Source organism: Castor canadensis, chromosome 2 (assembly GCF_047511655.1).
Source record: "Castor canadensis chromosome 2, mCasCan1.hap1v2, whole genome shotgun sequence".
NCBI classification, from domain to species: domain Eukaryota; kingdom Metazoa; phylum Chordata; class Mammalia; order Rodentia; family Castoridae; genus Castor; species Castor canadensis.
The window spans coordinates 173,450,924-173,464,556 of record NC_133387.1 but is presented as its reverse complement, the minus strand read 5'-3'; the positions used below and the strand labels follow the sequence as shown (position 1 = coordinate 173,464,556).

Genomic DNA, 13,633 nt, shown 5'->3' with positions numbered 1-13,633 from the left:
CACACCAGAAAATGTCTCTCAAAAGTGACACTACAAACTGAGTGTGATAGCACACACCTGTAACCCCAGCATCTGGGAGGCTGAGGCTGAAGCTGAGGCTGAGGCTGGATGGTTTGAGGTTCACTTGGGCTGGACTGACACTACAGAGGATATTGAATAGTTGCTTTTATTTTAGATTTTAATGAGGACTTAGATTTTCAGTTAGACTACCTCAATTTTCCACTCCAGCTGCTTCTGATAATATTTGTTATTACCTATAACCCCCTAGGGACCTAGAATGGAGTGGGATTTAGCAATGTAAAAGTTTTTGTACAGGGCTGGAAGGAATGGCTCAAATGATAGAGTGCCTGCCTAGCAAATGCGATGCCCTGAGTTCAAACCCCTATATCATCCCTCGCAAAAAAACGTTTTTCTCTAACAGTCTGATACTTAAACACTGTGGAAATTAAAACCTGAACAATGGTTTTGAATAGGCAGATACTGGGGTCAGTTCAAACAGTGTTGTCAAGTGATGTGTGATGATTCTGGCATAAGAACTAAAACCAGGGAGAGTAGGAATAGGATATAGAACCCCACTTTGATGTACATGGTAGGGGTGTGTGTATGCAGGTGATAAAGTTAGAGTATGTCTGTGTATTTGTCATTGGGATTGGAGTAAATAGATTCATTTTCTCTAACTTAGAAAAATGCTCCCTACCCGTTTGCAGTAGTAGCATGCATACTAGTTTTCCATGTTACATAACAAGTTACCACAGACATTGGTGATTACAACAGTGAACCTTCACTATCTCACAATTTCTGTAGGTCTGAAGTTTTCAGGTGGAGGAGTGACAAGGGAGTGTCTGCTTCCAAGTTACCTTAGGTTGCTGGCAGAGTTGGTTCCCTTGAGGGGATAGATCTCATGACAGTATCTCCGCTGCTTCAAATCTCTGACCTCTAGACTCTCTATTAAAGGTCTCACCTTATTAGGTCAGGCCTATTCGGAATAATCTTCCTTTTTATTTACTGCAAGCCAACTGATTAGGGGGCTTTAATCACATCTGCAGAACCCCTTGGCCTTTTCCACATAGCATAGTCAAATCACAGGAGTGACATCCCATCATTCCCTTTGCCGTTTTCTGTTGGTTGGAAGCAGATACAAGTTCTGTTTGCTCTTGAGAGGAGGGGATAGCACAAGGTGTGATTTTGGAGGTCACCCTAGGGTGTGTCTGCCATAGCATAGTATAGTTTAATTTGCATGAGCAATCTTACTGACCGAAAAGTAGTTACACTTTATTTCTTTCTCCTCCCTCCCTTCCTTCCTTCCTTTTTGCATTCAGGTATGGTGGTGGATTTGAATTTTAGGTTATAGAATAAATGTAGGTTGATAAAGGATGGTTTAGGCAGAATGATCTTCTTCGTCTTTAAGCTACCTCCAAAAGCCACTGAAACACTTTGCAGCTGGTAAAGTTTTGTGAGGAGAAATGAATAGGGCTGCTGCTTTCAGCATTAGGTTTTTTCCTTTTGGAAAGGTTATGAACAAGATTTTTTTGTTGTTGTTGTTATTGTTTTTTTCTCTTCTTGGCATCTGAGATTTTGGCACAATAACCTGCAAAATAACATCTGATGTGAATAGCAAAAAGAAAAAGCAAGAAGACACCTTATGACTGGTAATTTCTCTATACAGATTGTTTTATTTTTTTTCCCTTTGATTGTTTTCTCTTCCAATTGTGAGGTTGAAATTAATTAGGGAGATGCAGAGAAAATGGAGATAGAGTAAATTCTTTACTTATGTCCTTGGCTGGAATATGAAGATCATATGGACTACCAAATAGGTTGTTACCATGTAAAAACATTAAGTCCTAGTCACTTTGCATGGCTTTCTCATCAGTGTTGCCCAGGTCTGGTGTTTATCATTTACTTGATTAAGTGCCTGACATGTGATAAGCACTCTAAGTAACTGTATAATGAAGGAAGGAAATTAATTTTTCTGGATGGTAGAAGAGGGAATGCAAGGAAGCAGAGATTTGAATGTAATGAAAATGACAATTGATAGGAACCTGGGTCAGGATTGGTAAAAAAGGTTACAAGATAGCAAGTGATCTGTGTCTAGAAGGAGGAAGGAAAGCAACTATACTCATAAAGCCACAGAAGCAGAAGGAAGCCTGCTGAATGGAAGCCTGCACCCAGTGATGATGAGCTCTTTGTGGTTGGTGGCTTGTTTTCTATTTAGATTTAATCTACAGGACTGAAGAGTTTCTAAAAGCTCTTAACTGGTCTTCATTGGCTTGTGGCAAGCTCCCCTTCAACTAACCAGTTCTGAACTAGACTGGCCAAGGACTAGTCAACTCTCCTTGTGAAACATGGAAGCTTTTGCCTTAAGAATCCTACCCTTGCTTTTGGTCTAAAAAACATCTTTACAGGTGCTGGTCTCCTTTGTATATATACAATGCTCACATAGGAACAAATCCCATCACTTTGTGACCATTGGTAACCTCTGTAGTGTACCAGATTTCTCCTGCCTTGACAGGAAATTGACATCTCAGAACACTCATTATTGTGTCAGGGCTTATTTTTCTTTTATGTGGGAGAGGGAAAAGATTAGAAAGCAAAAGAACTTGAGGACTAGCTAGCACAGAAGGAAGTTCTCCAGGGTCTGAGGAAGTTAAAAGCAGGTTTATCTGGGAGGACAGTTGTTAAGAACAGGCTTGGGTCTTGAGGCTAGTTCTTTTCAGGCTCTAGTCCTGCTGGTAGCTTATTCTCTGGTTGTAGTAGGATGGTGGTGCCATGTTTTTCTTCCCCCCTTTACTTTCTTTTTATTATTGAGCAGAAGAGTTTTTCAGGAGTTTTGCTGAGGGTAGTTTTCTTTACCAGCTATGTGGTCTGTTAATTAGGGTAAACAACTAATTACAGCAATAACTAAGAATACATTGAATAGTAGTAGAAAGCTAAGAAATAGTCCTGCCTAAGTTTTCAGGGTGGGGTTGACCTCATCCCCATAAATGAATAATGCTGGTGACAGAAGGACAGAGCTTTAGTGAGATGTGTCAGTGCAGGAAGCCTGGAAAGACCTTGGCAAGACTGAATTAGGACAGATTGGAATGTCTGCCTGCTCAGAAGTGTGAGCCATATGGAGCACATCACACCTGTGCGACACAATCTGTACTAACTGCCCACTGTTTCCAAAACAGTGATTTTTCTGGTTTAGGTGAATTATACATTTAATATGTTGATGTCTACGTATTGGTTATAGATAAAACAATAGTGAACATTTGGTCCTGGGCTTAATTGAACTCCTTGAGGTAGAGTAACCAGCTTAGTTAGTTACATTTTTCAGAGGAGCAAACATGTCTTGGGGTTTTGGATATTTCCTCTAGGACTCTAAGCAATCCTTTATGCTTTAAGCTTGTACTAATCTCCTAGTGTACATCTGGGTATCTCATGCTTCTTCTTTTCTGGTTAGTGCTTTCTGATTAGAAAGAACTGTGCACACAGTGTCTAGCACCCAGTAGGCAGTTGGATGGTATTTTTATAATTACTGTTTCTCACAGGTTAGGTATAAGAACGTTAGGATGCGCTACTTCCCATTCTTACCATTCTTTCCCTTTGCATTTATATTGATTTGGTGACAGCAAATTATAACTCAGTTCATATTCTTTGAAACAATTTTTTCTGTGTTTTTCCACTTTCATTTTTCTACCTCTTTCATGTTGTTTGGGTCTCCTAGGCATCATTTTTGCTATTTTGGAGGCATTTTCCTTAAGTCTCTGAGTATGATGCTGCCAGTGGTGAACCTGTCTGTGGCTGAGAGGAATGAAGACGAAAGGGGTGGTTCCTAAGGAACAGGCTATGGATTTCTGAAATAGGGTCTTGTATAGCTTCTTATCTCCCTGAGTCCAAAAACCTTAAGTCTTGCAAATTACTCTGAAAGTAATTAATTGGACAAATGAAAATTTCTTTTTTTTTAAGAGAAATTAATTTATATTCCCCCTGTTACTTTTTGATGTGTCAATTTCTTCACATATCTGTTTGTTGGTAAGAGAACCCAGAACTACTGGTGATATTTTTTTAATTAAAAATTTTTATTAGTGTGCATTAATTGTACCAAGGGGTTTCATTGTGATGTTTCCATGCCCATTGTTAGTATTAATCCTTGTTAGCAACATGGGAGGGAGATGAGGATTGATAGACAAGGGGATTCAGAATAGTAAGGGGAAGATAAGATTCAGATTATAAATGATTTTCTCTAACCCGTGGTTATATTTGATTGGATGATTGCAAGTTAGTTTGGTGTTCTTTGTAAATCAGAAAGATTAAATTATGTTACTATTGACAGTTGGATAGTATAATGAGAATTCCTATTTTATGTTTTTTTTTTACTAAAACTTCCTTGAATTTTAATGTCTGTATTTTTGTCTATCCTAATTTAGGATTACAACTGGGTAACTTATTTTTCTTGTGAATACTTGAGTTAAAAATAAAGAGGGATTTATACGGATTAAGGATAAAAATGTGACTGCTCTTGTCAGCTCTATCCCCTTGTTTGAAATTTGGCCAATCTTAGTGAATACAGTTTATCACAGAGGCTGGGAATAGCCATAAATGAGTATGGTTGGACTTTTGATTTCATTTTGAGTGATTGATTAATTCCTTGGAGGCTTGTTGTTATTTTCAGTACCCTCTAATACTTGGATGGTGATACTGGATCCTATGAAGCCTGGTGGACCTTTTGAAGTGATGGCACAACAGACTTTGGGAACAATGAATTTCACCAAGAGAGTTCATGATGTTTTATTTGGAGATGTCTGGCTTTGCAGTGGGCAGAGTAATATGCAGATGACTGTTTTACAGGTAATTTGCAGATTTTAGCAACAATAAATAATATTGATGATAATGAAAAAGGAAGAGAAGGGAGAAAAAAGAAGGAAGACTTTCTAGTTATTAAGTATTTGTAATGTGCTATGAATGTACTTTTACATATTAAATAATTTGATTTAAAACCCTGAAGAGGGAAGTTATCGATTAATTGTCCGTTATTGATTGGCACTAATGTCTTTGTATTTTGGAAACTTTGATTTGTTTCCTTTAAGAGGTTAAGAACTTGGAAAAGTTACTGTTTTTCCTAGCTCTTTCTCCAAAACGGAGTTTCTCCTCCAGTTAATTTTTATTTTTTCACTCTCTACTCCTCCATCTTTGAGAAGTATTTAAATTTGAGGTTTAAAAAATCAATGTATACACATATGAATAAATATAAAAACAGTAATATAAAAAAAAATCTCTATTGCTAGACCATGATCTCAATTCAGTTCTCCTTTTGGAAAATTTATAAAATGAAATTCTTTCACATATTTTAGGATTTCTTGTTTTGCTTCTATTATAGCTTCTTTTCCTTTAAAAAAAAGAAAACTGTTACTAAATAATGCTACTAAAAAGATCCTACTCTGGACATACCTTCTTTACTTTATCATTAGTTTTCTGATTCAAAGTCTAAATTCTTGTCTTTATGTCTTTCTAACCAATATTTTGTTATTCTTACTTCCTGACTTACATACATATATGAAAGTTTTTTGAATAAAACGCTTATTAAATTGAACTTTGATTGGATTCTTGTAACATAAATGAATGGATACAAATTTGAAGTTTTATTGAGATAGAAAGCATGGTTTTGTATAGAAGTGGAATTGCTGTTAAATCATTAAGGAAAAGAGTACTTTGCCTAATGCTTTAATTGCAGTTCTGTGTTTGCACAGAAAGGCATGGACCATATCTGTTTGTATCTATATAGTCACTTTCTCAATAGCAGTCTTTGCCAAGGGATCCCATCCCATTTTCTGTCAGGCTAAATCAGATCTTGATTGTTAAGAGTAAACACATTCTTTCTGCCTAGAATTTACTCTCAAGCATCTTCTGTATTAAGCTAGGACTGTGAGCTTTGAGATGTAGGGGAACAGAAAAAAGATTCCATCTAAAACTTACAAGTGTTAATTTTTTATTTTTTGTCTTAAACCATGCAGTTAGATTGCAAGATAGCATTTTAGGTGCTGCTAGAAGCAAAAGCCAAGTTTTCTAGTCTCTTAACAGTCTGTAGAATCTTATTTTCTGATTAGTAGGATGTATTACATGTCTCTCCCTCTATTCCTTTTGCTCTTTTCCCACTACAGACTACCTCCCCCACCGCGCCCCTCCCCCCATTGCATCTATTTCTTTCTCCTTTGCTTCCCCATGCGACTTTTTGAGGAGGTAAGATTCACACTATAACCTACCACTCTTCACATTCAAAGAAGGAAATGGCAGATTGTATGCCCATCTTGTTGTTAGGGTAAAGTGGAATTTTAAAATTGAATGTTATTTATAACACTGAGTGAGATGTTTATAAATGGAGAAGAGTCTAAATGTTCATCTGTTGCCTCCTAAGTCAGGGTAGTTCTTAAGACTTGGATATTTCTAGTTAGACTCAGAAAAAGATGGCCAATGTCAGACAGGAAACCCATTTTTCAGTAGCCTGGCACTCCCCATATTCTTCCTTTACAAGCAGAGAAATTAAAAACCAGAGAAAAGGGCTGCTACCATATCCCAATAAAAGATTCATAACAGTTATGTTGGCTGGCTTATTTATAGTTATTACCTAAACTTTAGGACTGCTATATTATACTGTAGTAGAAGGCAAAATAACTTTACAGAATCCCAAAATTCTTTTACGTCAATAATTCAGTTTCTCTGTGACCTTCACCATATGCATGCATGTGCACACATACATTCACACGTGTGTACACACACACACACTCACACACACACTCACATGAGTGCCTTGCCCCCCCATGAAGACTCCCTGCCAAGATTCTCTGAGGAAATAGATTCTTGACGTGTCTTCATTAATTCAAGAATGTGGTATAAAGGTTACAAAATGAACACCGGTGAGCAGCTGCTTTGATGGCGAACTGTCTGGTCCCTAGAGAGACAGCGGTGCTCTCCCTCAGCCTCAGCAGCATTAATGACTTCAAATACCTTGGTATTCATTTACATTCTCATTTAAATACTTGGTAGAAAAATAATTACACTGAGGTGTTTGATGAGATGAAATCTGATCTCAGCAGATGGAGTAAGGCTTCCCCTTTCATCAGCAGGGAAACCAAGTGTCATTTAAATGAAAATCTTCCTGAAATCTCTTTATTCCTAAGTTTGCTGCCAATATCCCCCAAGGAAAAGCTTCCATCAAAATGGCCTAGTGATACTGGGAAAGGATAGCAATTTCAGAAGTAATTGTCATCAGGTACAGCAGGAATTTTTCCCACCCTGATTTTCGTTAACACTTTCTGTGGCTTTCAATTTCTGGCGTGAAATAATACACAAATGTGAGTTTGAAAATGGAAGCTTTCCAGCCAATGTTTTGGATTCAGTTCTATGTGCTGGTAACAATACAGAAGGTGCCAAATACCCTGACTCCATTGGCCTGGCAGTACTCTGCAGCGTTAGCAACGGGTCTAAAAGACAAGTAGCATATTCTCCCATATTGCCTCCCCAAGCTGGCATCTCATTGCCATGAGGCACTTGCATTCCCAGGCAGTACGGAAGCTAGTGTGGGTGGAGAGAATGAAAGCAGCTCCATTCCCTGTTTCCATGGAAGCAAGACACGGTGGTGCTTCGTGCTTAGTGCAGAACTGAATTTCAAGGGAGGCGACTTTTTTACAGGTACTTACTGCTGAAAAATAATTTCCCTGCCAGAAGATACTGTGAGTGCCTTAGCTTGTTCATACTCTTCAGTGTTTATTTTATATTTTACTTGCCAGGCAAGATCCTGAAGGAACTGGTCTGGATTTCCTATGGAATTTTCCTAAGACCATGTGTAATAGTCGTCCTGAATGTGGGAAGATCACATTCAGGTTGAAACAACCCAGAAAGCAGTTCAGGCTTTAGCTCCCATTGTGACCAAAGAGCCATTTTATTTGCATATGGCCTCCTCTTTGGCCACAGTAGGCATAGTGGCAAGTCAAAAGGTGATTTGAGTGGTAGCATATTTCAGTGAAATGCTCTGTGGGGGCACCCTGGCTGCTCCATCCTCTTTCTTCCACTGTGGCCTAGAGGGCCAGCTGTATTCTCTGTGGTGGGTGGGAGGGAAGGCAAGCCAGCTGCGCACTCTGTGGCTAGCAGCCAGGCCTCCCGTGCCTCTTGCTGTGGCACTGGACTCAGCTGGAGTGCCTGATCCCCCAGGCAAATGATGACTGGGCTTCCTAATGCTCCTGTTAGCCCTTTGTTTTGGAGAAGCTGGACTAGCCCAAGGGGATAGAGGGGACTCGAGTAAACCTGCAGACAAAAAGCAAACCAAGATATTGCCAATTTATTCAATTTAAAATAAAGAGAAAATAAGTAAGTTAAAAATCAGGGTGAAAGGAAATTTCATTTGTGCCTAAACTCATAGAGGAACATGACTTAATAGGACTAATGAGTAAGCTACTTGACATAGTGCACACGTTCTTGTTCAGAAGAACCCTAAGCCATCCCTGCCATACTCTTGGCAGCCAATGAGGGTTCATAAAGTGAGTTGGGAAAATGTGATATGTTTTTGGATGGATCCTCTTTTTGTTTAATTCCTTGGGACTGTTCTGGGCCCTGCACACCACCTTTCAGATCACCATACCTCCCATGCTTTTCTTTGGCGAGCTGCCAAGAACTGAGATGAGAAAATAAGCATTGTGAGCCAGGTTCCAGTGTATTTCATCCATCATTTTTCAGATGCATTTCTTTTGAATGCACCTCTCTTGGTGGTATGGATTACAGAAATCTATCTCCCCATGGGCTTTTGGGTTCCACAGAGGTTCTCTAAGCAGCAGTTTTTAAAGACATTAATTCTAAACCTTTATGTTATCAGATCCTTTCAGTGTAGAAGCCTTAGTTTCAGGATATCATAGTGATGCAGTATATAGTATATTTTAGCCTTCACACTGCACAGCTCCTCTAGTCTAATATATATCTGTTCTGGAAAAATCAGAGGTTTCATTGTCTGGGAACCCTCTTTGGGATCATGATGCATTATGCTCTGTGTTGGTCAGAGTGGATCTAGGTGCTTCAGTCCAGTCTTTTACTGGTTTTGTTTATTCATTTGATCTTAGTATATTGATGACTCAGAAAGCGGTCAGCAGGTTGGAAGTGTTTAGTAAGAGGTGGTAGCCTCTAGGTTAAGGCACATTTCAATTTCTCTTCTAGATCTTTAATGCTACACAGGAGCTGTCCAACACTGCTGCCTACCAGTCTGTCCGCATTTTGTCTGTCTCTCTTGTTCAGGCAGAGGAGGAGCTGGAAGATCTTGATGAGGTTGACTTGCAGTGGTCTAAGCCCACCTCAGGTGTGTGAGTACTTTAATGTATGCCATCTCTTAGGTAATTGGTTAGTGCATTAGGTAGACTCTGTAAGCCCCAATTTGGTTTATATCTATTGATTTTTACTGAACTGTTCTTTTATTCTTATTGATTTTTATCCCAATCCTGATGGTCACTACTTCACATTTCTTCCCAAGACTCCACCAGTGAGTCTTCTCCCTTGCGGTGAGGCAATGACTCTTCCACTTCAGTGAGAATATTGAGGCTGGTTAGCATGAGCCAGGCCAGTCACTCTTCATTACTGGAACCCTCTGTATTTTCTTCTCTTTTTTCCTTTGTTTCTGTTTCTGAGACAACTGCCTGGTGCACTTTCAGGGCTAATTCAGATGCCAACTTTTACTCCTTCAGGGCTTTCTTTTGTTCTTTAGGCTCTGTTCTTCCTCTGACTGGTATGGAATCTTTATTTCATGCTTTTTCAGTGTTAGGCTCTGTGCTAATCCCCAAGAACACGGTGACTAAGACAGACACACAGTCCCTGCCACAAGCTTAGCTTTTCTTTAATCCAAGCATACCAAAGCTAAACATAACAAACACCATTCTCATAAAGCTTTATCTTTCTTTTTTGCTCTGTTATACCTTCCTAGAATATCTTTTGTTTTCATTCTTTTCAGTGCCTTGCCATGAGCTCCCTCTTTAGTCCTTTGTAATCTGGCTTCTGTTTCCACCTCAACAATTTGTGCACCTTAACGTTACTACTCATTATAAACTCTGTGAACCTCTGTGGATTCAACATTCTGACCACCCCTTTTAGAAACTATGTATTCCTTCCCGCATTTTGGTGCTTCCTTTTCCTAGTTCTCCTCTGTTAGCTCCCGCCCTATTCTTTTTGTTCTTTAAATGTGGACCCTGTGTTTTTTTCTAGGCCCTTTTCTTTTTTGTCTGTACATACATTATCTCAGTTGCTCCTACATTTTCAAGTGTTAATGCATTCAGCAAATATCTAAATGCCCATTGTGCTCTGGGTACTGTTCTGAGTGCTGGGGGAGTAGCAGTAAATGAAATAGTTAAGAACACCTGACCTCATGATATTTACAGTACATGGTATGGGGGAAATACAGAAAATGAATAATTAGTGAATTACACACATACCAATGCTGTCTAATCTCCTCCTTCTTTTTTTTTTTGGAGGGGGTACTGGGGATTGAACCTAGTAGGCAAGCATTCTACCACTTGAGGTAGTGGTAGCTGCTGCTTCTTTTTTTATTGGTAAACATTTTTAATTAAAAACATTTTTAATGGTAAACATTTCAGGAAGGCAGAATTCTAGTTCAGTAGGATAGCAAACGTTCTCTGGAGTTGTAGGAAAATGAATTGAGTGCGAAGTAAGGAGTTCACATGTCCACAGGTGATCAAGGGTACCGCCTGAATGGCAGGGAAATTATGGGTGAGGTGACCTTTGTCAGCCTTTAAAAATATACACACATTGGCAATGTCTCCCCTCAACCACTAAAACCACCAAGATGGCTTCTTTACTTTGCACTTCACAATCTTAAAGAGGACTGAAAAAAGATGTGAGAAATACTTAGGAGTCCATTATACTCCTAATTTACATTGTCACCCTCGGATAAAATATGTCTCCAACTCTGTAATAATGATATCTGTACTTGGGAAAGGGTTTTCTGATTTTAAGGAGTCATATAATTACATTGGACCCACCTGGATGATGCAGGACACCCTTAACCCTAACTGTATTACACATGCAGTAACAAATTCACGGTTACAGCGATTAAGGTGTGCAAATTTCTGTGTGTCTGTTCTGACTACCACACATTCTCATTTTCAAGTGGTTTTCTATTTTCTATACTTCAACTTCTGGTTTCAGTTTCCTATCCAGCATTGACCTTCACCAGTCTCCTTTTATAATCTCTACTCTAGCCAAATACTTTCAGAATATTTTCTATTTGATGTGCCTTTTTACTTATTTTTTCATCTGTCTAGAATGCCATCTCTGCTCATTAAATTCCTATATATCTTTCATGGCCTCCTTACCTGTTTTCTTCCTTTATAGTTCCTTTTCCCTCCACCTACTAACCAGTAAACCTACCTTAAGCCAGCTACTCATAGCTACTTTACATCAGCCAAAACACATTTTCAGACTCTTCATTATGTATGGGGATACAGAGTGAATAAGATGAAGCTCCTACCTTCAGGTGCTAAGCGTTGTGATGGAGCTGTGTATTGGGGACTATGGAAGCACAGGGGAAGAAGTCAGCCCATATTAGGATTTTTATGTCTTCTCTCCATTTGTTTTTTTTTTCCTCTTTAGTGTTAAAACTCTTTAATACTTGTTTGTACCTCTTGAAGCATTTAACCATATTTTGCCATGTATTTTATTTGGCTTAATATTTATCATATTCTGTAAACTGTAAGGCCTATAAGGAGCGATTCAGTCTCTCTATTCCTCTTATCACTATATTCCAACCATTTAGTAGTTCAGGACACATAGTAGGTGCTCCACTCTAATTAATTTGAAATTGATTTGAATTTACAGTATTACACTATCAACTCTTAGAGTACCTGAATTGTACAGCATTGAATTTGAATCTTTGACAGTGATAAGCCAGAGTGACTTGGACTTAGTAGGTTTTTTAATAAATCTTGGGTTGAATTGATCCTATTAGTTGTGTGTATATGCATGCTCACCTCCTCCTCAACTTTCCTTTGACATGGAAATCACTTTCTCTTGCCTATGTTGGTTGCTGGGCAATCTGGATAAATGAGTTAGACTGCTAAAAGTTTAAACCCTGGTTTTGGTTTCTGTTGGTTTATTTTCTTGCCGGATTTCTCCTCACTTACATGTTCATGTCTTCATTACTAGAGCTATAAAATTGTGTATAAAACCCCCAGAAAAAAAATACACATTTTTTAAACCTACTTGGTTTTTCCCTTCCACAGAGCTAAGTCGGAGTGAGTGGTCAGGTAGGAAGAAAGGGGGAGAACAGGATAGAAAGGGATGTAATGGCCTTTGTGCCACTTACCTACTGAGGAAGACTTACGTTCCTAGATTCTGAGGAACCCAAGGGGCTGGGGAATCATGATGAAGCCTGCTTGCCTGGCTAGAGAGTTTTGGTTTCCTGATTATATAAGTGAATTATTTATACTCAGACTGAGAACAAAATAGTTACCATTTGCCTCTGTGCCAGGCTGAGAGCATTATTTCCTCATTATAGGAACAAGCATTTTGAACAACTGAAAAAAAAAAATTGAAGAAAGATAAAAAGGAAACTGTCACCAAGGCTATAGTTTTCCCCTTTGGAAAAGATTCTCCCTAGGGAAGGTTTGAAGGAAATGCTTGGTCTTGGTGCTATATTTGTCATTGCTTCTTGTCTTACATTTGAAAAGGCTCAGAAAGGAGAAGGGATGGCCCATGTCTACCCTTCTCACCTACACCCATCTAATAGTTGCAGTTTGTATTCATCTACTTTTACCCTGACTCTTCCTTTAATGATTTCTCTGAACAGAAAGCTTAGGCCATGGATATTTCACATACATGTCAGCAGTGTGCTGGCTCTATGGACGTTACCTGTATGACACCCTGCAATATCCCATTGGGCTGATCTCCTCCAGCTGGGGTGGGACACCCATTGAAGCCTGGTCATCAGGAAGGTCATTGGAAGCCTGTGGAATCTTTAAGAAAGGGTAAGAAAGCATTTTCTAGTCTAGGAGGAAACTTGCCAGTGAAGTATATAAGAGAGGGGATCATGGTCTCCTTTGGGGGAATTAAGTATATGTTGAATATTCAAATATATATTGATTGAATAAAAAACAAATATGTACTGAATGTGTGGAATTTATTAATGCATAGATAAGGTGTTGTTTTCACCATTATCAGCACTGTAGTCACCTGAGAATATGTCAAGAATATCCTTTTCCTTAGTAAAGGCAAAAGCTAATGCTGACTGACAGTCTTCTGTATGCCAGACACTGTTCTAAGCCTTTTATATATGTTAATTCGTCTAGTACTCACATTAACTCTTTAAAGTTTAGGTGCTATTAACATCTCATGGATAAAGTAAGTCTGATAGGACTACTAAGTGGGACAGTTTGGCTCAAATCCATATAAGTATTCTACAGAGAAATTTGGGAACATATCCAGACCTTTTTCTTTTTTACATGTGTTTTTTGACCAGTGATTCATTTCTGGGAACTTTTTAAAGGAAAGAATTGAGCATTAAGCATGTATGCAGTCAGTTAGCTATATGGAAGATATCATGTCATTGCTTATAAAGGCGAAAAATTTAAGCCAACTGAAGTTGCCCTCTGCTGAGTAGTAGTTAGGT

General features: G+C 38.7%; 1 protein-coding gene across 2 annotated transcripts in view; it reads left to right on the top strand.

Annotated features, from left to right (window-relative positions):
* The window catches only part of Siae (sialic acid acetylesterase), a 34,140-nt gene that overhangs the window by 7,282 nt on the left and 13,225 nt on the right, over positions 1-13,633 (top strand). For both annotated transcript variants that reach the window (XM_020157828.2, XM_020157829.2), the window contains 3 exons: positions 4,655-4,830; positions 9,181-9,319; positions 12,815-12,992. In XM_020157828.2, the coding sequence (XP_020013417.2) occupies positions 4,655-4,830; positions 9,181-9,319; positions 12,815-12,992 (493 nt within the window). The remainder of the gene's footprint in view (positions 1-4,654; positions 4,831-9,180; positions 9,320-12,814; positions 12,993-13,633) is intronic.